General features: G+C 36.0%; 1 protein-coding gene across 12 annotated transcripts in view; it reads left to right on the top strand.

Annotated features, from left to right (window-relative positions):
* Positions 1-26,914, top strand: part of KCNH7 (potassium voltage-gated channel subfamily H member 7) — a 472,129-nt gene that overhangs the window by 331,173 nt on the left and 114,042 nt on the right. For 6 of the 12 annotated variants that reach the window (XR_011528780.1, XR_011528779.1, XM_070581420.1 and 3 more), the window contains exons 5-7: positions 3,172-3,192; positions 3,622-3,645; positions 15,640-15,854. Coding sequence is in view for 8 of the 12 variants with exons in the window: in XM_070581420.1 (XP_070437521.1) it covers positions 3,172-3,192; positions 3,622-3,645; positions 15,640-15,854 (260 nt within the window). In the remaining 4 variants the exon portion in view is untranslated. The remainder of the gene's footprint in view (positions 1-3,171; positions 3,193-3,621; positions 3,646-15,639; positions 15,855-26,914) is intronic. The other 6 variants (XR_011528781.1, XR_011528782.1, XM_070581419.1 and 3 more) reach the window with 1 other exon arrangement.

Here is a 26,914-nt window from a genome sequence, read left to right as displayed (position 1 = left end):
TACTCTTCCCTGCTTTGTCCTTCCTCACACTACTACTCATAGCCATAAGAGCCATCTCCCCTGCCCAAATGAGAAGAATTAAATGATTCCACACCTGAGTGTGCAAAGCAGTGTTGACATGTTATAGCATTTATAGCATTCTACCTTTCTTCTGCATTATATATCTGTCTGTCATTCCTATTAGATATGCAAACAAATAATTAGATTGCTGAGAGCTCCTCTCACACAGGAGCTCCAGTATGGTTGGCCCCACACGCAGCCTTAGGATCCAGCACAATTGCCTGTTTAATGGCAGAAACTCAGTAAATGTGGATGTGACGTTGAGAAGACTGCTCATGAATGATGTTCCAAAACCACACACATCAGGAAATAATGAGTTATCTGTTCCACAATATGCTAAAATTTAAACCAAAATCTTAGGATTGAAAGAAAAGGTGAAAGAAAATGAATTGGCAGGAAAAAGTTCAAAGAGATTCAATATTGCAGAAAGAGACAGAACAGTTTTCTATAAGAAATAGGTTTAAGAAACTGTATATGGTACAAGAGCAATTAGTACATCCATTTTAATCTGTAGTCCAAAGAAGATCAAAAGGAAAACAAAATCAATGACAATTCCCAAACTGGATAATCATCTAAGGCCCTCCACCGTGTAGTAATGGCGTGCTCAATATCTCCTGACTGCATGAAAGCTCTGAAATTTGACCTTGGAGCAATGGATCCTATGAGCCAACAACAATAAATCCAATATGGTATTTCAAATGACCAACATCCATTGTGGTTAGTTTGTTCAGTTAGTGTGGTCATCTTTAGGAATCGTACTGACTTTTCAGACATTGGCCTTATTGCCTGGAAGCTGATTTACAGTATAATAACAATCAGAAACAATAAACTTGAATATTTAATAAAAAATAATCTGTGCATGAAACAGACTTAGCCTGTGTTTTGACAGTCGTGCTGAGTAGGTCAGATCAGATTTTATGATTTAATTTCACTGTTTTCAATTTTATGTGGTCTCCATTTAGTACACAGTTACTGATACAATTATGGGAAAGAATGATTTAATACTTTTGGATTTCTCAGTACAGGTTATATACATGGACACTCGGTGTTGAGATCATCCTCAATTTTCTTCCTCCACCCAAGCTGTTATTTAAAAAAAATGTGTTGATTTCTTGCAAATGCTACAGTCAACGTCTGGTTATCAACTGATAAATTCAGAGGACATTTTGTACTTCAGCTTTAGAGCAATTTTAGCTACAAAATCACTGATTAGTATAGAAGAAACTACACTTCCTAAGGCTATATAATTTGATATATCTTAGAAACTGAGCCACTGATAAGGGAAGATGGAAAACTTTAAAAATGGATTTTAATTTTATGAATTCACATAACTGTTTAACAGGTTAAATTCCCACATGCACTAGATTTTAATTCAGATTGTTGTCTCTTCAGTCAGGAAGAGAAATTGTCTCCTATATATAGGCTACCTTTCAGAACTTTAAATAATTTGTAATATATTAGTGCATAATATTTTACAGTATGCTTTCTTTAATCTACATCAACAAGTACCTTAGAACAGTACTTCTCAAACCATTTGTGGTGAAGGACCAGAATTCTGTTCTAACCTGTCATGGACCAATACATTTGTAAATACAATAAAAATGCACTACAAGAAAAATAAAATGAAATAAAATAGATGTACGAAATATAAATCCCAATTGTTTTATTATTAGATTGAACAGACATAAAATTACTCTGTCACATTGCTACAAGACTCTAAATGCTTACTCTAATTTCTTCACTTATGCTGTCGTGGAGGAGTAACAAGCAGGTCTCAGCTGTCACCAGTGCACAGACTGCATGCCCTGCCTAGAACGTCAAAGCAGCATTAACTATATAAATGTAACTTTTGGTCAGTGTTTTGGAAATTTGCAAATTTCCAGGTTTTGTGAGTAGAATCTTAATTTTTCACTACTTGCGAGCAGTTGTTACTTACTAATGATTTTTGGCCCAGCTTCTGATGGAGATAATTAATTCTATGTAATTGAAGTCGCTTCCTTTATCCCTATTCACTTTTCACGGTCCCTCAAAGAGAGCAGAGCATTGTCATGTAAGGTCATCATTTTATTTGTGTATCTCTGTTTGAGGCAATGTCTACACTAGCAATTCAATACACCACATTATTGAAATTGTTTCCATTGTAAGCTTTGGAACACGTATGATATATTGCAAGATTTTAAATATGCATACATTAGCATAGATGTCAACAAATGTTGAACAGATTTTTCAGATTTTGTGTATATTTGAATGGTTTTGACATGACTTCATTTATTTTAAGCTTGTTTGTTTCAAAACTAGTAATGCATATTTTGTTAGTAGCAAATATCGGCAGAGTCAGATTGCTAATCTCAAAATAAATCTGAAAACATTCCATTCTGAGATTTGAAAGCATTTTAATATAAATAAATTTCCTGAATATTCTAGGTATTACCCTGAATGCACCGTGACAACATGAATGTAAAACCTCACATTACCTTGAAACAGTCAAATCTCTCACTGATTTCTTATAATTATTTTTGCCTAAGAATGACTCTCTGAGTACTATTTGGCATTCTCAAAACATACATTAAAAAACATTTGTAGGAGGGATAGTTAATAAAATTATGATTAATAGCATAAGTTGGTTTATTAAGGTAAACGGTTGTCTTAGAAACATTTTTCATTATTAACATATTAGGTTCAAGTATACAAAAAAGTATTACTTAATGTGCAAAATGTTGTGTATTCTTTCTTTGTCAGTGATAGCTGAACCAACACTAAAATTGGCTTCTGACAAGGCTGAAAGTATTTATCACAACTGCAGGCAGCTAGGGATGTCTTTCTCCAAACTGTCATAATTATAAAATCTGTATCTTAGAATCCATTTAAATTAAGTGAGATAAATGTTTCACATATTTGAACATGAATGCTTATGATGGCAGATATTATTTTTAGTATATGCATTTTACTCGGTTGAATAGTGCAAAATGTCATTAATTTCAAAGATAAATTTTCAATCATTACATCCTGTTTTCTCTATTTGTTTTTACAGAGGTAATTCAATGTATATAACATAATTTTAGTCTTCTTTTTATATTTCTCTCTTTTTTTATCCTTCTGTGCTCAAAACAGACAATGGTCGCAGTGTCAAAGGTAATGTACAAACTCAAACTTTACCATCCAATTCTCAAAGTGCCCCTCTACTCGGCATGTTAATTTGCCTGCTGTATGCCCTGTTCAATGCAACATCACGCTGCCCTTAGCTAGTCCGGGTGCCTGGTGGAGACATCATGGCTTGATTTTGTTGGAGACGTTGTTACTTCCTCAGCTGTGTCACCAAAATGATTATGAACTCCTTTTTCCTGCAAGAAGTATGAACGTAGGTTGACAATGCACACTTCCTAAATATTTAAATCATTTGAAAAGAAACAAATATCAAGCTAAATATACTACCGTCTGAAAGAGGCACATAAGCCTATTTCAACCAAAAAAGTTTTTTTCAGTACAAGATTAAATAAAATAACCAAAGTGCTACATGACAGCATTACTTCACTTGTTCCTCTTTTGTTTCCTTAAAACTAGTTTCACGTTCCTGGATGGCAGGGGGTATGGTTTTAAGCTTACTGTAGTAAACTGTACATGCATGATAGTCATGTTCTACTTTTCTATATTGCATTTCAGTCATTTTTAATTGTGTACTATATTAGTCTGAAATCACTGGCATGACCTACAGCTACTGTAGGGTAATGTTTAACAGGCAATACCTCTGGATAACTTTGGATTTGGCTAAAAATTTGAAATCCACTTCTGTTTTTCTACTATATCGCAGTAGATACAAAGAATCACAAAATATAATGATTGTATTATTCTCATCAAATTGAAAACTTTTTGGGCTTAGTCTTTTTACATCAGCCATACATGCTGCTGTGGGTGTGCACATGGTGACAATGACTCGTTTTATGCATGTGTGTTGCATGGACACGTCTCCACCAGTAACCATCATTACTTAGAATTCACTGTTTTGGCCTCTTCCATATGTCAGTGCTACTCTGATCACCGTGAAGTTTTGTATATTGATTTCTCAATTGCTTCCCTAATTAATATAGAGCTGATAAAGGTTATGAATTAAGAGCACTAGAAACTAAAGATGTTTTCCGATCAGCAGCCCAGGGTAATTTGAAAACAAAGGAAACTGTGGTGGCCTCTCCCCAGCCCAACTTTATTTTGTAAGCACTTCACAAAGGGTCTATGCAGGTGACCTCCAATAAAGGGATGGATGTAATCTCTGTGAGGGTTCTATCCTTGGCCTGTCCGCTGGCCTGTCTAAAACGGAGCAAACTAGTGTCAGCTGTGGGTGGTGATTTGAGTTGATATAATTCAGAACATAACCTCAAGAAACAGGATACAGACAGCTCTCACCAACTTGCCTGTGTGAAATATGACTGATTCTTTCATTTAATAATTAGCAATAAATTATTAGACATTAATTTTCCAGTGATCTTTTCAATGTAGTGAGAAATGAATCTAATTTTTCTCAATAAATAGAAATTTGAGCTTGCTTATCTCCCAAGCTAGTAGTTCACATAGTTGTTATTCAAACTATAGTAATTTTATTTTTGTCTCATAAACTGATCCATTTCATCTCCAACCTTTTTTCCTCAACCTTCCATTTTTTTAATGGTAAGAGTCTTTGAATGAAAATGAATCATCAAGGTCAAAACTTAGGATTAGGAAACTCTAAACCACTGTAGAAAGTGTTCACATATTAAAATTTATGAAGTTAAGCTCCCAAATTAGATAAAACGTGCAAATTTAATAAAAATTTAATGTAAATGTATCCTCCCAAGTCTTCATTATTTGTTTAGATGCTGATTTGGAAAACTATTTAAAAAATAGTTGTGCCTGTCCCTTTAAGATTTTCACAGAGCAATTAATATACTAATCAGATATGTGACAATACATTAAGTGTGCTTTTTAAACCTTTTTGGCTTTTTTTAAAACCACATTTAAATAAAAAATTTAAAATATAAAAGACAAATTTCTACAGTACTTTGTATACAAAAGCATTATTACAGTTTTTTCCATATCTAACTCAACCAAAAATCATTTCTTTGTCAAAATAAAATAAATAATTTAGGAGTGCATTTGAAAGGTCTCTAAGGTCATCTAGTTTATTCCCTTCAGGTGGGAGTGTTGTCTAAATCCCACTCTGCAGGTGACAGAGGCATCTTTATCTTCGGAGGGCCCCATTCTTCGGCTTTCTGGGGAAATACATTTTACTGCCTGTTACACAAAGAGCTAACCTAAATCCTTCTTGCTGAAGTGTAATTTTTTTTTACCTTCATCTATCCTGAATAGACAAAGATACTAACTGGTTATATCTAATCTTGGTGTAATATCACAGTCTAAAAACAGCAAATTGGTACTCACTCTTTTCTTCTAAAACTATTATAATTCCATTTAACCTTCTTTCTTAGGATCAATCTTGTTTCCCTTAAATAAATTCTCTTAGCACTTTAACTCTTTAAAATAAGACTTCAGAGATCTAAAAGTGCAACCCATTATTGAAGAGTGAAAAACGTTAATTCAAATAGTTTGCATATGCATTAATTCAAATAGATTATATGCTGTTTATATACACATGTGTGTGCATTATATTTTTTAACCATCTCTAATATGTGATAGGTGAACCTAATCCTACCTCAGTCACTCATAAACTGATTTTCACGTCAAACTTAATGTTTTCCCTTCCTATTCTGCTTCTCGAGTCATCAATAAAAATTAACCCCACTTACCCTACTTAGTAACTAAGTCATCAGTATCATTTTACCCCTCTATTGCTTCCACCTCCTTACTATCCCAAGTAACTCTACATCCTACTAACAATGGTATGTTCAGTTTTCAACTTGTCCATGATTCTGGCATGAGTCAGAAACAAAACTACTCTCAAGATTTATTACAGCTCTCACAAAGTTGATACAACTTGTTTCTCATAAGCTATATTGGCCATTACTAAACATTTACGATCTTATAAGAATCTGCAAATTGATTTTCAATGGTGACAATTTACTTCTGTAAATTATATGTCATGCACTGAAACAGACAGTATGGATATTGACTACAAATAATTTGATGATTACTTATTCTTATTCCCTTTTGGCTTCATATTCCACCTGCTTAGGTTTACAATAGCAAAGTGAGGATATTGCTAATACCTATCTTAATTAAAATTGTTGGAAACTTTTTTCATTAGAATTTAGATAGGTTTTAGATGAACCTAAGCCAACACTGATCATCCTGCAGACTCTAACAGACTTCTGCCTATAAACATCAGCTTCAAAAACAGTGGAAAAGAGCATAATGATCTTTGTTATACAAGATGAAATATATTGTAAATGTCTTATCTAAGTAGCATGCATGAATTATTAAGTAATATTTTAAGTTCTGCTGAATTCTTTAAATGTATAGATTTAAAAGAAAATCTACCTTAAATTACTAACACTAAGAGCTTAAAAAGGAAATAGAATAGAGTAACAGTTTAAAGAGTTTTCCACCAGTAAATAAGAAAAGCAGAAATACTGACTACAATGAAGTTATAATATTCTGAGGCCAAATCTGAGTATGACACTTGCCAATCAGTGGTTTCTCAGGCTTATCAGACCCAATGTCCCCTTGTTTCAACAAATATTTTGTTATACTTATTTTGTTATCATGAAACAACATTCTGGGACAATCTAACCTATTCCTAAAAGATGAACATGATTCCCTAACTGTCATATAAAGGAGAAATAAAAGGAAAGTAGTTTATAATAAAATGATATTTCTCTCAATATGTTACTGTTTAAATATAACTACACTAGAAGCCATAATACAATAATCAGACATAAGAAAAAATTTGGCTTTAAGAAGATTAAGAACCCAAAAAGGCCCACACCAAAACACATGATAATTAAAATGTCAAGAAATAAAGATAGAGAAGCCTAAAAGCTGCAAGAGAAAGGCTACGAGTTACATACAAAGGAAACCCCACAAGGCTATCGACTGACTTCTTAGCAGAAACCTTACAGGCTAGAAGGGAGTGGCATGATATATTTAAAGTGCTGAAAGGAAAAAAAAAAAAAAAAACCTATGGCCAAGAATACTCTCCCCAGTAAGGTTATCACTCAGAATAGAAGGAGAAATAAAGAGTTTTCCAGACAAGCAAAAACTAAAGGAGTTTATCACCAAGAAACCAGCCTTACAAGAAATGGTAAAAGGACTTATTTAAGAAGAAAAGAAAAGACCACAAATAGGAATAAAATTATCAAAAATAAATAAATAAAATCACTGGTAAAGGCAGTAAAGGTAGCAGATCAACCACCTGTGAAGCTAACATGAAGGTCAAGAAACAAAAGTACTAAAATTATCTATTTCCACGATAAGAGAGTAACGGATACAGACACACAAAAAAGAGGTTCAATACAATATCAAATACATAAAATGTTGGAGCAGGGGAGTAAAAGAATAGAGCTTTTAGCAAGCGATCAAACTAACAAACCATCAACTTAATATAGATTGCTATATACGTAGGTTATTGTATATGAACCTCACGGTAATCGCAAACCAGAAATCTATAATAAATACAAAAGAAAAGTTAAGAGAGAGGAACCCAAACATAATAGTAAAGAAAGCCATCAAACCACAAGGGAAGAGAGCAAGAGAAGAAGAAAGGAACAGAGAAGAACTACTAATACACCCACAAAAAGAGTAACAAAGTGGCAATAAGTACATCCTTATCAATAGCTGCTTTGAATGTCAGTGGACTAAATGCTCCAATCAAAAGGCATAGGATGGCTGATCAGATAAAAAAACAAGAGACCCATGTATGTGCTGCATAGAAGAGACACACTTCAGACCTAAAGACACTCACTAAAAGAAAGTGAAGGGATGGAAAAAGATATTCCATGCAAAAGGCAATGAAAAGAAAGCTGAGGTAACAATACAAATATCAGAAAAAAATAGACTTTAAAATGAAAACTGTAACAAAAGACAACGAAGGGCACTACATAATGATAAAAGGAACAATCCAACAAGAGGATATAACACTTGTAAATATGTATGCACCCAACTTAGGAGAACCTAAATATATAAAGCCATTATTAACAGACATAAAAGAAGAAATAGACAGCAACACAGTAATAGAAGTGGACTTTAACACTCCACTTACACCAATAGATAGATCATCCAAACAGAAGATCAATAAGGAAATACTGGCTTTAAATAATACCTTAGACCAGATGGACTTAATAGATATATATAGAACATTCCATCCAAAAACCACAGAATATACATTCTTTTTGAATGCACATGGAACATTCTTCAAGATAGATCACATATTAGGCCACAAAACAAGTCTCAATAAATTTAAGAAGATTAAAATAATACCATACATCTTTTCTGACCACAACTATATGAAACTAGAAATGAACTACCGGAGGAAAATTGGAAAAGCCACATAAATGTGGAGATTGAAGAAAATGCTACTGAACAACTATTGGGTCAACAAAGAAATCAAGGGAGAAATCAAAAAATACCTGGAGACAAATGAAAATGAAAATATGACATGCCAAAAATTTGTGGGATACAGAAAAAGCGGTTCTAAGAGGGAAGTTTATAGCAAAATAGCCCTACCTCAACAAACAAGAAAAATCTCTAATAAGCTATCTAACAGTGCACCTAAAGGAACTGGGAAAAGAAGAACAAAGCCCAAAATCAGTAGAAGGAAGGAATAATAAAAATCAGAGCAAAAGTAAATTAAATAGAGACTAGAAAAAATAGAAAAATCAATGAAACTAAGAGCTGGTTTCTCTGAAAAAATAAACAAAATTAACAAACCTTTACCTAGACTCACCAAAAAAAAAAAAGCTCAAATAAATAAAATCAGAAATGAAAGAGGAGAAATTACAATGGACACAACAGAAATACAAAAGATTATAAGAGAAGGCTCTAAAAAGCTATATGCCGACAAAGTGGATAGTCTGGAATAAATGGATAAATTCTTAGAATCATACAACCTTCCCAAACTGAATCAAGAAGAAATAGAGAATTTGAATAGACCAATCACCAATATGGAGATTGAAACAGTAATCAAAATCTTCTCAAAAAATGAAAGTCCAGGACCAGTTGGCTTCCCTGATGAATTCTGCTAAACTTTCAAAGAAGAAGTAATACCTACCTTCTCAAACGCTTCCAAAAAATTCAAGAAGAGAGGAAGCTTCCTAACTCATTCTGTGAAGCCAATATTACCCTGATACCAAAATCAGACAAGGACAACACAGAAAAACTACAATCACAGGCCAATATCACTGATGAACATTGATGCAAAAATCCTCAGCAAAATACTAGCAAATCAAATACAATAATACATTGTAAAGATTATACACTATGATCAAGTGGGATTTATTCCAGGCATGCAGAGATGGTTCAACATCCACAAATCAATCAATGTGATACACTACATTAACAAAATGAAGAATAAAAATCACATGATCATCTCAGCAGATGCAGAGAAAGCATTTGGCAAGATACATCATCCATTTACGATAAAAACTCTGAATAAAATGGGTATGGAAGGAAAATATCTCAACATAATAAAGGCCATAAATGACAAACCCACAGCTAATATCATACTCAATGGAGAAAAATTGAAGCTATCCTTGTAAGAACAGGAACCAGACAAGGATGCCCACTTTTGCCACTCTTATTTGACATAGTATTGGAAGTCCTAGCCAGAGCAAACAGGAGAGAAAAAGAAATAAAATGAATCCCAATTGGAAAGGATGAAAAAAAAAAAAAACTACGTTATTTGCAGATGACATGATTTTGTATATAGAAAACACTAAAAAATAAAAAAAACTTTTAGAAATAATAAATGAATATGGTAAAGTTGCAGGATACAAATTCAACATACAAAAATCAGTTGTGTTTCTATACACTAACAATGAAGTAGCAGAAAGAGAAAATAAGAATATAATTCCGTTTACAATTGGGGCAAAAAAATAAAGTACCCAGGAATAAATTTAACCAAAGAGGTAAAAGATCTGTACACTGAAAACTACAAAACACTGTTGAATGAAATCCAAGAAGACACAAAGAAATGGAAAGATATTCCATGCTCTTGCATTGGAAGAACTAACACAGTTAAAATATCCATACTTTCTAAAGGAATCTACAGATTCAATGTAATCCTTATCAAATTTCCAATGACACTTTTCACAGAAATAGAACAAAAATTCCTAAAACTTATATAGAACAACAAAAGACCCCAAAGAGCCAAAAGAATCCTGAGAAAAAAAGAACAAAGCTGGAGGTATCACATTCCCTGATTTCAGAATATACTACAAAGCTATAGTAATTAAAACAGCATGATACTAGCACAAAAACAGACACACACATCAATGGAACAGAATCAAGAGCCTAGAAATAAACCCACACATCTATGGACAGCTAATTTTTGACAAAGGAGCCAAGCGTATACAAGGGAGAAAGGAAAGTCTCTTCAATAAATGGTGTTGGGAAAACTGGACAGCCACATGCAAAAGAATGAAAGTAGGCCATTATCTTACACCATACACAAAAATTAACTCAAAATGGATTAAAGACATGAAACTTCTAGAAGAAACCATCAGCAGTATGCTCTTCAACATGTCTTAGCAGCATATTTTCAAATAATGTGTCTGATGAGGCAAGGGAAACAACAGAGAAATAAACAAATGCATCCACATCAAACTAAAAAGCTTCTGCACAGCAAAGGAAACCATCAACAAAACAAAAAGACAGCTTAACAGTTGGGAGAAGATATTTGCAAACCATATACCGATAAAATATGTAAAGAACTCATACATCTCAACAACAAAAAAACTAAGAATCCAATTAAAATATGGGCAAAATATCTGAACAGACATTTTTCCAAAGAAGATATACAGATGGCAAACGGGCAAATAAAAGGATTTTCAACATCACTAATTATTAGGGAAATGCAAATCAAAACTACAATGAGATATCACATTACACTCATCAGAATGGCTATAATTAACATGACAAGAAATAAAAAGTGTTGGAGAGGATGTGAAGAAAAGGGAACTCTCATATACTGCTGGTGGGAGTGCAAACTGGTGCTGCTAATATGGAAAACAGTATGGAGATTCTTCAAAAAATTAAGAATAGAACTACCATATGACCCAGCTATTCCACTGCTGGGTATCTATCCAAAGAACGTGAAAACACAAGTGCATAAAGATACATTCACCCCTATGTTCATTGCAGCATTATTCACAATAGCCAAGACTTGGAAGCAACCTAGGTGCCCACAAGGGATGAGTGGATAAAGAAGATGTGGTTATATATACGTAATGGAATATTACTCAACCATAAAAACAATGAAATCTTGCCATTTGTGACAACATGGATAGACCTTGAGAGTATTATGGTAAGCAAAATGTCAGAGAGAGAAAGTCAAATACAATAATTTCACTCATAAATAGAAGATAAAAACAACAACAAACAAACACAAAGAGATAGAGATTAGATTGATGGTTACCGGTGGTGGGGGGGAGAATGGAGGGAGCAGGGCAAAAGGGATGATTAGGCACATGTGTGTGGTGATGGATGGTAATTAGACTTTGGGTGGTGAGCATGATGTAATCTACACAGAAATTGAATTATAATGACATACACCTGAAATTTATGTAATGTTATACACCAATGCTACCTCAATAAAAATAAATAAATAAATAAATAAAAATAAACATAAAAAAAGAGAAAACAGTCCATAGAAGTACTTTATAAAATGATAAAACAGGAGTATGGATGGATCACAAAATAAAAACCATCATTGGAAGAAATAATAACAGATCAGACCTATTTATATATGAATTTTTAAAATGAGAAATAACTAAAATTGAATTATGAATATTATACAAAGACAAACTGGGGAGAAAATGAGAAAGTATGACATTCTCACAAATGAGCTGGCCCCTACTTTTAAGTGTAATGTCAGAATGATTCCCTAGGTGATCATATGCAACAGTAACGGATTGCTCAGAGGAAAGAAATCCCACTAAATGTCAGGACACACATTCATCTGCCAACACTTAAATAAGACCTTGTAGACCATATGCCTTCATAAGCAGTGGGCAGTAGAAAGCAGACTGGAAAAAGAAACGGCAATCAAGCCACGACGGAGAAGTTATGGAAGATCTCTAGGAGTTATCAGAGTGAGATTGACAACCAATAAGCATTCCCAAAACAAATAATTTCCAGTGTTTAGTTTTTACCACATAGATTTCTTTTCATTGTATCACACATCATTCTACATATATAGAAGAACGATAATATGTCTGAAATAATATATTTGAAAGAAATTGCATTACTGATTTTCAGTGTGATTCCTATACTTCTCTGTGAAATTAATATTTGGTTCCAACACTGTTAGAAAAAAAAAGACTCAAATCTCTTTGCTTACATAGTTGCCTGTGACAGCTGCAAACACAGACTGTAATCTGAAGTCTGAAATTTTGTATTGACAACTCAAGTGCCACGAGTAATGCAGCTCCACGTGATATGATTTTCCAAAATAGTTAACAACTTCTGGTAAAGTTCTGAACAAAACAAGGTAAAATCTTTTCTTTACTCATGGCTCTGGAGAGCTCAATGTATATTCAAATCATGTTAAAAGTACATTGTACTCTTTATATGTGAGACAGGTTCAAGGCTCAGATCATTATAAGCAGGCTTTTCACCTACGTGAATGCCACAGGACAATTTTTCAAGGCGAGAAAATAGCCACCTCTTATCATTGTGACAACCAAAACTGCCCCCACAAATGCCCCCTAAGGTGAAGTAGTGTCATAGTGGAGACTACAGGCTTATCAATGTAGCCAATTGAGTGGAGTTTATTGGAACTGGTCACAAGGACAAAGTATATTATCAGTGCCTCTCTGCCTTAGCATCATAGATGATTCATGTTTTCATCTGATTTTTTAAAGACCTCTATAGACAATCTGCTACAGAAATCCAACATATAGAAGGATGACATAGAAAGAGAATTGAAAGATGGGCTCAAGGGTTTTAAAACACAATTTAACTATATACCTGAGCTCAACCCTCTATAATCTCTCGTCAGTGTCCCTGTGTGCAGTAAAATTGCCTGAGTGAAAATAAGGCATTAGAGTTTGGGAAAAAACAGCCTCTAAGAAGTCTGAAGTCCTAGAATATTTTACAGATTTTAAATATTAAGATTTAGGCCGGGAATGCAGCCATATAATTCTGCAAAAAAAGGAAACACTATCTAGGATATGTTATAATAAGAAACTAGCAGTCTGTGGTAGAGACTTCTACCAAGACCTGGAGAGTAGGGTTTCCTTCAGAGATCTTCTTTTTTTTTTTTTTTTTTGAGGAAGATTAGCCCTGAGCTAACTACTGCCAATCCTCCTCTTTTTGCTGAGGAAGACTGGCCCTGATCTAACATCCATGCCCATCTTCCTCTACTTTATATGTGGGAGGCCTACCACAGCATGGCGTGCCAAGCGGTGCCATGTCTGCACCTGGGATCCGAACCAGCGAACCCTGGGCTGCTGAGCAGAACATGCGAACTTAACCGCTGTGCCACCGGGCCAGCCCCTTGGCTCTTATTTCTATCCTTGTCATATAGATAGAAAAGAGTGAGAATCTATATGCAAGTAAGAACATACTGAGCAACAAATGCCCAGAGAGCTCAGTGACATTCTTCACCTAGATGGACTTGATCATCATCATGGATAAAACTCAGAGAAGAAACAGAAATGCAACTCAAGAAGCAGTGTTGGGGCTGCCCGGTGGCACAGCGGTTAAGTTCTCATGTTCTACTTCAGTGGCCCAGCGTTCACTGGTTGGGATCCCAGGTGGAGACCTGCACACCACTTGTCAAGCTATGCTGTGGCAGTTGCCCGACATGTAAAGTAGAGGAAGATGGGCGCGGATGTTAACTCAGGGCCAGTCTTCCTCAGCAAAAAGAGGAGAATTGGAGGCAGATGTTAGCTCAGGGCTAATCTTCCTCAAAAAAAAAGAAATAAAGAAACAGTTTGTTAAATAGGTGAAAATTCTCCTAAAACCACTTCAAACTTTTATAATAAGCAAATATAAACTTTTATAAAATAAATACAGTGTGATTTTTCTCCAAGGTAACTATGAACTGATGGATATTCTTTTCAGCACTATATTTGACCTGAGTTTATTGATTGTTGTGGTACAAAATATACAGTCTATAAATTTAACTTTCAAGTGTTTATACCTTGCTTGATGTGTAAAGTACATTTTGATGCCTTAAATGTGTTAATTTCATTCTGAACAGGCAAAAAAGAGCATAAGGCAAAATGCGCTGACCAGCAAGTTCATTCATGCAGTCTGTATGTTTTAAGCACTCTCTAAGGCAGAAAGTTAATGGCTGTGTAACACTTAGGCTGGGGATTTTCACAAAATTCTTCCTTATGCTAATTTTTAAGACCTACATAATGGTATAAGTAACATTACCCATTGTACAAGAAACTCTTTAGAACATTTCCTGACTCTTTATAAGCAGCAGACAATAAGTCATTTCAAAAGAGGATGGAGCTGGTCAGGGTACTCTTCCTCAACAAGGGGGCCTGGAGTCTTGGCACCTCCCCAATTGTCTTTGCAGGAAAGGAATGTGGGACGTGACCAAGGACGGTCCAAGGATACACATTGCCAGCTGTAAAATGAATAAGTTGTGGGCTTCTAATAACCAGGTACTACCAACTCCAGACACATCCTGTTACCTAGCTAAGGTCACTTCAATTATAAGTTATGTTTGCCAAAGTATTCTTCTGGTATGGTTTTTATTTTTTCTTAAAAAGTGGTCAGTCCTAAATCTAAATGAAAGAAAAAAAGAAAAGGAAGGAAAGACTTAAAAACTCCCCACAAAATCCTAGAATTTTCATTAGAGTCCGCAAAAAAAGGAAAGGAAAGAAAATGACATTTGCCCTTCTCAGCCTTACCTGAAATTCCTGTATCTGGACTTAACTCTTCTAGAAGCTCTGTGAAGCATCTTGTAAAGGCAACAGAAGCATATGAAGAACCCAGCTGACTTTTCACTTGTCATGGCACAGAGAGGGAGGTAATACAAATTGGAACAGGGTAGACAGCCCATTCAGAAACTTCATGGCCAACATGATTTTAACCATAGGCAAGTCTTTCATTGAATAACTCCTGAATTATAAAAAGAAATTCATGAGAAACTTTGAAAGTAGTATTTGACCAATAATAGGGAGTGGAGTCATTTCTTCTATTCCAATCTTTAATGAAAGAAGCTGATTAATAGCTAAAGCTGCCATCTGCTCTCTGGGTGCATACCTAGGACCGCTTCTTATCATGAGATACTTCCATGCCACTCCATGTGGTAGATGGTGACCCTAAACCCTGTGTCAGGTATCAGCAGGCTGCATTTAGTCACACCTGAATTGGGGTCATTTTGGTCATGGATCCCTAGCAGGTCATCCAGGACCATCTCTTTCTTCTTCTGTTTCTTCTGATACTGCTTTCACAAATACTTTCCAATTTTTTTAGGACCTTTTAATCATATCAAGTCAAGCCTCCTGGGATCCACATCGGATTCAAACCTCAACAAATACAGCACCATAAACAAGATTCCGCAGCTCACGCTGAATTTTTCAGATGTTAAAACTGAAAAAAAGAATACATCCCCTCCTTCTTCCGATAAAACCATTATTGCCCCCAAGGTCAAAGATCGAACACACAATGTGACAGAGAAAGTTACCCAGGTAGGACATGATTTTGCGATCAATTTCAATGGTTTTGAAGGTTCTTTTCTGCATCATAAACACATTCTTTTTCCTATGAATGACTATCAAGAGAGGTAAGCTATTTATTTGCACTCCAATTTCTTGAAATGTTGCGTAACCTTCTAATGCAACAGGCAAATAAAATTATAGATTGTGATCTGGTCTACTACAAGACTAAGCAAAAATGGACTAACTTGGTATAGTTCCCTTTGTTGCAGAGGTGGTTAACCTGCTATTCATCATGCTGGGATATTTATTGTTTTGCTGCCAACTCTTGCGTTCCTAATGTGTGGCTTTTTAATATAATGGATGTGTCTATTGAAACTTTAGTTGACTAATTGGGGTTTAGTCTTAGCTGTATCCTCCTTTTTTGCACTTATTCTACTAAGTAGAGTCAGATATAAGTCAGTTGAGCTGTCTGGGATGATGAAAAGTCAGAGCAAAACAAGGTGTTTCCTAGGAACAATATCTTATTGTTTTCAAATAAATATCGCAAGTTGAACTAGGGTAAACAGGTTCTGTCTAGCAGGAGTCCTGCTTTAAAGAATAGATAAAAATGATTTGTACTTATTATATCAAAATACCAACCTAAGCATTACCTAGCTTTTGCTTACAATGCACTTACATTGTTGGGAATTCATGATTCTAAAATTTGTGTCAAGTGAATAGGTTTTTTTACAAACAATTTACTCAGTATATTTGATCAGCAAATCTTTTCATAAACTGTCATGATATAAAGATAAATTTGACCCCGATGTGTATCCCAAGCATTGAAGCTTTTGAACTAAGTTTTTCTGTAATTATAATCAGTATTATAACAACGCTATAGTAATTTGTAAATAAGCTCTTGTGTGTGAGCTGAAATAACCTTGTAAAGACCGTGAGTCAGTTGTAAATAGATGTAAGTAGTCTCTATTTATTTGAAATGAGAAATTATACATACTGCTCTAATGTATATTTTGATAGGTATGTAGTATAGTGATGAGGCTTTCTGTGTTAATGATGGCATTTGGTTTTCCCTAACTTATGCTTAGTAAACTAGGCTTAACGGTGGTAAATGAATAGTCTACTGTTATTCATGTTGTACTGGCACCATTTTGATAATTTTGAATTTTACTTGTAATTGTTTTTACCATAAAAATTCTATTATTAGTAGACAGTAACCATCATATGGGTATAGAGAAATTAAGAGATTTTAGAAATTGCACGAAAGACTGGTGGCAAATATTATGGTCCAGGCCGTGCCAGTAGCATAAGCGATAAAGTAGGCATCAGATGCTTGACCAATGTTTCCGAATCTTCTAGTTTTAAAAAGAAGCTGAAAATGCAGAATTTAAGGCAAACTCTTAATTTCTAGGAGTTCGCAAACTCAACCAAAATGCTTTTTTAGGCCAAACAAAATATACCTTATGGCCTGCAGGCAGTCAAGTGTGAACTTTGCAAGGCTCTCATGCCCTTGATCCACCACAGGGCCCACCCTGTCCTGCCACACTCAGTAGGTCCACTGTGCCAAGAGAGGGTGATACACATGTGATCAGAGGTGGCACCTGCTCTGGAGACCTTCTGAGCCTGCTGAGAGGAAACAGATATACAAATCGCTATACTGATATAATATTAATAAAGAATACAGGAACACAGATTAGAGGGAAAGTAATTATGCTTTAAGGTAAGAATTTTCCGAGAAGGAAAAGAGATGGGATGGGACATTTAAGCTGGACCTAAAAGCTTACTTATCAAACTGGGTAGTAAGTTGAAGAGCATAACCCAGAGTCACATGAACTTGTGTTTTAATTCTGGCTAAGTCATTTATTCCGTGCCATGCAGACCACTGCCATTTATTATGTGACATTGAGGCAAGTTTTAGTGATGACAAAATTTATTTCTCAGGATTGATATAAGAATTAAATAGAATGAGTGGAAATTCTTCATCACAGTGTCAGGTACACAACGAGCAACGTCAGCCAATATTGTGTTTATTAGTGTTCTCGCATGACTTCCCCCTGCCCTCCTCGCCACCTCTGCAAGATCCTTTTATCCTACACTTCCGGGGCCTAGTAGAGGACCTGGCAGAGTGCAGTTCATGAAATCTTTACAGAAGGAAGGGAGTGAGGAAGGGAGGGAGGGAGGGAGTCAGGGAGGGAGGGAGGAAAGAAGGAAGGAAGGAAGGAAGGGAGGAAGGAAGGAAGGAAGGGAAAGAGGGAGGAAAGAAAGGAAGGAAGGACAGAAGGCAGGAAGGCTGGTCAAATGGACAAGGAAAGGGGTGAGAATCCCAGGAAGAGGAAAACAACAATAACAAAGTCGTGGAGGCACAAAGGTCACTGTGTCTTCTGAGAACAAGTGTTTCCCTGGCCCAGGGAGAGGCTAGGCTGGGCAGGGGCTTGTTACAGGTTGGGGAACTGCTAGAACTTTCCCCTCTAGATGGTTCTTCACTACCTTTTTCCCATAAGTGCCTTGGGGGTCTGAGTAAAATCCAACAGCTTCCATCAAAAGCTTGGCATTCTTTTAAGATCTCATGCTTTCTCTTTAAAATCCCTGTGGCTTTTGTGTTTAGATCCATAATGTTGCAATATTTATTTTAACATTTTAAAAAATGTTTTAAACTACTTAGCACTGAGGGGATCTGAGGCCCACAGAAAGGCCCTAGAGTTTTTCTATAGCTTCTCCTGCTTCACCCAAATTATGGAGTACTCCCCCCCAACAATCTCCAAAGTACCCCAATCAGAGAAATACGATGCAGGCTAAAAACCTTTTTAAAGTGATAGAAGATTAGAATTGAATCTTGTTTTATAAAGAGTTTTTTTCTTGAAAAAGAGTGGCCCTGAGCTAACATCTTATTCCCACCTTCCTCTATTTTGTATGTGGGACAGCACCACAGCATGGCTTGATGAGTGGTGTATGTCCATGCCTGCGATCCAAACCCACAAACCCCAGGCCTCAGAAGTAGAACATGACAAACTTAGGCACTGCGCCACCAGGCCAGCCTCCTTTGTTTTTACCATGTGAAAGATACAGTGATAGGAAGGAGATTCTGGAGACAGATAGAGCACAAGCAGCTATAGTTCTGGCCAGAAATGATGAGGGACTGGAAAAAGTCTGAGATGGGAAACTAGAAAGCAGAGGATCAGGCATGCTCTATCTTCTTTTTAGTGCCCCCTTTAGCTCTTAGTAACAAACCTTCTAATAGTCCACATGTCAGACCAAACAAAGTAGAGGTCAAATATTGAGAAATTCCTCCCACAGACATAGCCTCTGGAAATTTTGTTTAAGAGCTTGCAAGCAGGGTGACCCTATCACTATTTTCTCATTTCATGGTCATTTAGTTTCCTGATCATAGCTATCTCTGGAATTCCCATATTCATAACATATAGCACACTTGTTCCCTCCACAAAAAATAACTTGATAATAACCCAAAGACTTTATTATTCCCTTTGTTAGGCCTGTGTGGAAATTCTCCTTGTCAAGGTACTCTCAATGTCTTTGCTGTAGGCAGCCAGCAGCATTTTCTTTATCTAATGTTCTTATTTATTTTATTCCCTTTATAGATTTGTATGGTAATCCTTTCTTCAAAAGATATCTGGGTTTGGTTCATATATCATTCAACAGGGAGTTTTAAACACTCCTCTGAGCATGAATAATAGACCAAACATCAAGAAAAAAAGTCATAAATGAAAGGAACAATTAATCACTGCTCATGCTATGCTCTCTTACCATTTAGATATTATCTATTATTACATTAGCTAATCACTAATTAGCCAATTAATTATTTTCCTTCCCAGCTAGAGTGAGCTTCTTCAGAATAGGAGCCATATTTTTATTCATTTATTCCTTCATGTATTTGTTTCTTCATTCAACAAGCATTTATTGAGAGCTAGTATGTACAGGGCTAGGTTGTTGGAATTTCTGCCTTCAAGAAGTGAGAGAGACAGACAATACAGTACGTGGGCATTACATGCAGTCTGAAATATTACACTACAGGTAAACTCAGAGTGCAGAGGGTGCCTAGAGAGGAAACATGACCTACATTGGCAGTTTGGGGCAGTAGATAGGGAACATAGACTCTTAGATGAGTTTTGAAATTTAAGAAGTTTCTGGCTAGGAATTAGAATCTGGAGTGGGGTACACTTGGAGAATTGTGAGTACCGATGAATGAATGAACCATGAGGTGTCTGTATCACTAGTGCCTAGCATAACACACAGCACATAGGAAGGACCGTCAAAGATTCACTAATGGACCACTGAAGGTATTGGGAGAATTAATCAAGAGTAAACTTGTGGGTCAGAAATCCCCAAAGAAAATGCTTGCCTTCCAAATTCTCCCCTTCGGCAATATCTGATTCTTGCTGTTTTAGGTCCAGAGACTCCTTTTTTTGGCTGGTCTGACAGTTTCTGGGGTGCATCAATTCTTTATGCCGTATTCCATCTGACCTTCTCTACTCACTGGAGGAAATCCACTCTCAGAAGGTGTGGATTTATTTTTTCCTTAAGTACAATCCAGCTGGTACAGCTGATATGTAGTAGGGTCCACTTTGGGGAGGCAGGGCCCTGATTGACTAATTCCTACAAAATTCCACTGGAGTGGTGGAGAGAAAACAATGAACTGGAAGAAAAGTTGGGTGGGTGGAGAGCAAAGATCTGCTTTTACCATACAATTGTGGCTCTCAGTTGAAAATCAAATTCTTGACTGTATCTGTCCCCTTTTAAATAAAAGTAAACCAAACTTTTGCACCCTTGTATGATTTCATTATCCCTAAGGCTAGTTCTAGTTCAAACGTTATGCTAATTTTTAGGATAAAATGTATTATTTTGTCATGTTCAATTTTTACAAATTTTGTATTAGATCACTCTCCCTAGATATGCATAAGAATATCAGAGGGTTTAAGAAGATGGCACTGTGGATTCCAGGTCTTTATTGGCAAGTCATGTAAGACTGTATCAGCCAATGCTGTAACAGAATGCAAGTAACAGAAACCCAGCTGGAGCCACCTTAAGCAAAAAATGAAAGGAGGAGGGGCAGTTTATTGAGTCACATAACTGAGAAGTGCAGGGGCAGATCTGCTTTGGGCCATAGCTGCATTCATTGTTTGAACAGCTGATGACACTCTCTCCCTCTCTCAGCCATGCTTTCTTCTGTAGTGACTTCCCCGCACATCTGATTGAAGCAAGACCCTTTGACCCTTAAGTCTCACATAGTGCTCACAGTCGGTCATCTGATGAGAAGAGCTTTCTCTCCTCCAGTGTCCATATCATTCCCAAGAAAGTGGACTCTGATTGGCCAACTTGAGTCCTGTGCTCATCCTAAGGGTGGAAGAAGTGTAGCCCTTTGACTGATGACTACATCCGAAAAACGCAGTGGGGAGGAGAGGCTGTAAGGAAGAACAAAACAACAGTGGCTCATTGTAAAGATGAAGATAGGCATTCAGACTAACAGCATCTCACACACACACATACACACTTATTGAATGCTCATTATGTGCTGGGTAGGAGCTAGAGACTCAGAAGTATAGAACCTAGTACCAGTACTCAAGAGGTTATAAACTACTTGGAGAAACACAATACAACAATATATAATAATAGGATTTACAAGTGCTAATGTAATAAATGCTACAAGATCATATTAGGAAACTAAAGGTAGTTTGAGTTCCTTTAGCTTAAGTACTGGTCAAATACAACTTATTACTTTGTTACTTAAGAGGAACGTTTTGGTGAGTTTAACAGAAACCCATATCGTGATCATCAGATAATAAGATATAGGAAGGGACTTAAATGAATCAGAAGATTTTAATCTGGAGAAGAGATGTTGGGAAAGGGATTTACTACTAGTCCACAAGTATAGTTTTCCTATAGTTTCACTAAGGAGAGTTCTCAAGAAAATTAGTTTTAGGAGTAATCACAGAGACTCAGGTCATAAGAAAGATATTTGTCATAGAATCTTGAAATCTACAAAGAACTTTAAAGCCAGAATAGATTCCCATTATTTAGGATTCTTTGAAGTATATTATTGGCATAAAAATAGAATTAGGATAGATCTACTAATAGCTGACATTTTTTACAATTTACAATTTTACAATTTACAATTGTGAATTTACAATTGACACAGTAAGTTGAGCATTCACTGTGTGCCAGGCTACATGCTAAAGGGTTTAATGGATTATCAGTTTTAATCCACGTAACAGTCCTATGAGTTGGTACTATTATTATCATATCCATTTCATAGAGGAGGAATCAAGCTTAGAAGAAGGAAGCAACTTGCCCAGGCCACATAGGAAATAGTGGAAGTAACCTTCAAACTGAAGTCATTGGACTCCAAAAGTGAAATTCTCTCTCTTTTTTTTTTTTTTTTTTTTGGTGAGGAAGATTGTCCCTGAGCTAACATCTGTGCCAATCGTCCTCTATTTTGTATGTTGGATGCCACCACGGCATGGCTTGATGAGTTGTGTGTAGGTCCATGCCTGGGAACTTGCAAACCCTGGGCCGCCAAAGCTGAGTGCACGAACTTAACCACTACACCACTGGTCCAGGTCCCAAAAGTGAAATTCTTTTTTTTTTTTAATTGAGTTAATGGTAGGTTACAATCTTGTGAAATTTCAGTTTTACATTAATGTTTGTCATTCGTGTTGTAGGTGCACCGCTTCACCCTTTGTGCCCACCTCCCACCCCACCTTTCCCCTGCTATCCACTAAACTGTCCTTAGTCCACATTTTTAAATTCCTCATATGAGTAGAGTCATACACAGATTATCCTTCTCTAGCTGGCTTATTTCACTTAACATAATTCCCTCAAGGTCCATCCATGTTATTGCAAATGGAATGATTTTGTTCTGTTTTGCAGCTGAGTAGTATTCCATTGTATATATGTACCACGTCTTCTTTATCCATTCATCTGTTGATGGGCACTTAGGTTGCTTCCACGTCTTGGCTATTGTAAATAATGCTACAATGAACATTGGGGTGCATAGGACTTTTGGGATTGCTGACTTCAAGCTCTTTGGATAGATACCCAGTAGTGGGATGGCTGGATCGTATGGTAGTTCTATTTTTAATTTTTTGAGGATCTCCATACTGTTTTCCATAGTGGCTGCACCAGTTTGCATTCCCACCAGCAGTGTATGAGGGTTCCTTTTTCTCCACAACCTCTCCAACATTTGTTACTACTAGTTTTAGATATTTTTGTCATTCTAATGGGTGTAAGGTGATATCTTAGTGTAGTTTTGATTTGCATTTCCCTGATGATCAGCGATGATGAGCATCTTTTCACTTGCCTATTGGCCATCCGTATATCTTCTTTGGAGAAATGTCTGTTCATGTCTCCAGCCCATTTTTTGATTGGGTTGTTTGATTTTTTGTTGTTGAGTTGTGAGTGTTCTTTATATATTATGGATATTAAGCCTTTGTCTGATATGTGACTTGCAAATGTTTTTTCCCAGTTAGTGGGTTGTTTTTTTGTTTCAGTCCTGTTTTCATTTGCCCTGAAGAAGCTCTTTAGTCTGATGAAGTCCCATTTGTTTATTCTTTCTATTGTTTCCCTTCTCTGAGAAGGCATGGTGTCTGAAAAGATCCTTTTAATACTGATGTCAAAGAGTGTACTGCCTACGTTTTCTTCTAGAAGCCTTATGGTTTCAGGTCTCACCTTTAGGTCTTTGATCCATTTTGTGTTTATTTTGGTGAATGGTGAAAAAGAATGGTCAATTTTCATTCTTTTACATGTGGCTTTCCAGTTTTCCCAGCACCATTTGTTGAAAAGACTTTCTTTTCTCCATTGTAGGCCCTCAGCTCCTTTGTCGAAGATCCAAAAGTGAAAATTCTTAATCTCCCTAGTACACCCTTTCCATGATTCTGTTTTGTTTTCCTGTTGGTCTCCTAAATCTACTCAAAAGTCAGCATGGCATTTGGATATCCTTGTAACATTTGGCCGTACAGCCAGAAGTCTTAATCTGAAAGCTTAGTAGTAACTTATCAAAAAAGTGAGTCTACAGAAATAGGGAAAAGAATGTGGTAGATTTTCTCCAAAACTCTTCAAAAGTTGAAAAAAACATCCTTAACAAGGGAGCTTCATTTCAGCCTTATCTTTTGTTTAAGTTTATATCTCATCTTTGTAACTAACTTTAGACTGGGCTGGAGGAATTTTGTTTTTTGTTAGTGGCATGCCACTCAGTTGCAGGAAAAGCAAAATTCTACTCCTGTTACTGACATAAAGAAGAGCTCAAATATTACGGCTTTCTATTTTCTGCTGAACTTTGTCCATTGTAAACACGCACATCATTTCTTCATGTGATTCCAAGGCTTTCAGTTTATACTTGCTTTGACAGAGATCCAAAACAATATTTGTAATTCAGTATTTCTTTAGAAATGAAGACTGATTTATAATGGAGAGATAGTGTTGATTTCATTTTATTAGCTAATGTTTAAAATTATAATTGTGTGCAATTTTCGTATATCAATTACACTTCAATAAAGCTAAAAAATTACGTATCTCAGGCTTAATAGTAAAAACTTTCTTAACACTTTCTTTAGTTTCCCTCGAATTGGGTAAACTTAGTCCTAAACTTTCTTCAATGGCAGTATTAAAAAGTATCTTCCAGACACAACTACAAATTAAAAGTGGTTTTATGTGTAGCAATAATTTTCAGTAGTAATGTCATTATAATTCGGACTCCAATTCAGATTCTGACACCTGCTGGGTGTCCTACAATTCAATTAATTTTGACACTATCTACCAGAGATAGCATGAGATTTCACAAATTAAGAGCTCAATTTCACAAGACTGCCCCCCACTTCAGACACCAATCACAAGTCCCGGTTGTCACCTGTGCTTCTGACAGGCTGGCCATAAATTGGAGGCTCCTACAACTTCCTCCCTGGGTTTGATTGATTTGCTAGAGTGGCTCATAGAACTCAGAGAAGCATTTACTTATGTTTGCCAGTTTATTATAAAAAGCTATAACTCAAGAACAGCCAGATGGGAGAGATGCATAGGGCGAAGTATGGGGTGAGGGGTGCAGAGATGCCATGCCCTCTCCCAGCATCTCCACATGTTCACCTACCCAGGAGCTCCCCAACCCTGCCTTTTGGGTTTTGATGCAGGCTTCATTACATGGGCGTGCTTGAGGAATTCATTGGCCATCAGCAATCACTACAACTTCCAACACGTCTCCTGTCCCCAGAAGTTGAAGTTGGGGGGTGAGACTAAAAGTTCCAACTCTCTAATCCCGTGGTTGGTTCCTCTGTTGACCAGCTTCCATCCTTAGGTGACCTAGGGCCTTTCCAAAAGTCACCTCCTTAACATAACAAAAAATACCTTTATTGCTCTTATCCCTTAGGAAATTAATAAATCAAGGCTTTAAGAGCTCTGTCCCAGGAACAGGGACAAAAACCAAATATGTATTTCTTATTATAAATCACAATATCACAGTCATGAATTAAAAATTACACTTAATTAAGGGATCTATTTTTCAATGGTTATTTTTATAAAACCTTATTGATTGTTCACTCTTGAAATTACAGAAATCAAAATTCACAATACTTCTACAATATGATTTAAATGTTTTCCTAAACTTCATTTCTTGCCTAAACTAATATAAATATCATGCAAACCTCAATAAAACTGTACAGATCATCTTGAACTGCCAGAAATAGTAATAATCACGAAATTCCAAATTAAATTTGAAATGTAATGCAGGAATCCAAAATTGCCTCTGAACACTTCCAATTTAATATGACATTAGTTTTGCATCCATTATCTTACTGTTATTTATAGAATACCAGCAAATTTGGTTCGGTAAAACAGAAATCCCATCCAATGTTTTCCCCATATTCTGGATTTAGTCTGTGTCTACACATGCAAATTGAAATGAAAACCAATATATATGGATGCTGCAAGTAACAGTAAAGCACATTTATTGGGATAGTTGTGGACTCAATATTTGTGAGTGCTTATTAAACATTAAGTCAAAGTGTTATGTGAAAAGGTGATGCAACAATGTATGTCAAAGTCCTTGCTTTCAAGGGCCTTTGATTGAATACAAAGCTTTGATCTGTGAGATACTGGATTATGTTTTCTAGTAGTCTATGGGCAAATAAATTTATTCTGTAATCTATTCAATGATGAGGAAAAGATAAAAAGTAACTATAGACATTTAAGTAACAATTGACTACTGCAAGCATGCTGTATGCTACATATATATATTAAATGTTAAGTAAGGATGTTCACTATTTTGAAAAGGGAAGCGTGTGGGTGTAATTTAAAAAAGCAACAATTTGGGGCCGGCCCAGTGGCATAGTGATTAAGTTCACGTGCTCCAATTCAGCTGCCTGGGATTCATGGGTTCGGATCCTGGGCATGGACCTACACACTGCTTATCAAGCCATGCTGTGGCAGCATCCCACATACAAATAGAAGATTGGCACAGATGTTAGACCAGGGACAATCTTGCTCAAGCAGAAAGAGGAAGATTGGCAACAGATAACAGTTTAGGGCCAATCTTCCTCACCAAAAAAAAAAAAAAAAAAAAGCAGCAAATTAACTTTCTATCTGTTTTCACTAAATACTATATGCATGTGAAAATTGATCATCACTTGCTGACATACTCTAAATTAAAGTTTTACTTCAATTTAAAACATCTTAATTAGTTCAACATACTTCTCCATACTTTACATGATGAAGTAATAACACCAATATGAAACCCTAGTAGCCACTGACTAAGAGCCATAGCTTATAGGACAAGCATTTCTGGGTAACTGTTTTTAAAAATCACCTGTTTGGTTTTGTACATTCATCACACATTTTAAAATGAAAGGAGAAAAAAAATCTCCTTTAAAAGTTTTGTCTGCCAAAGAAACCAGGTTGAAAATAGATGCGTGAAGTAAAGAAGTAAAATACAAGTGGTTAGAAAAAACAGGTAAAAATAATTTAGTGCACATACCAATAGCCTGGTTGCTATGGCAACCGGAACACATGAGATTGCAGATTATCTGTTGCCAACATAGTTCAGTGTTTATCTGCTCAGGTAGCGTGAGCCTGGGGTTAAAGTCAGACCCAGGGCC

Source organism: Equus przewalskii, chromosome 17 (assembly GCF_037783145.1).
Source record: "Equus przewalskii isolate Varuska chromosome 17, EquPr2, whole genome shotgun sequence".
NCBI lineage: Eukaryota > Metazoa > Chordata > Mammalia > Perissodactyla > Equidae > Equus > Equus przewalskii.
This window is presented reverse-complemented; position numbering and strand designations above follow the sequence as displayed.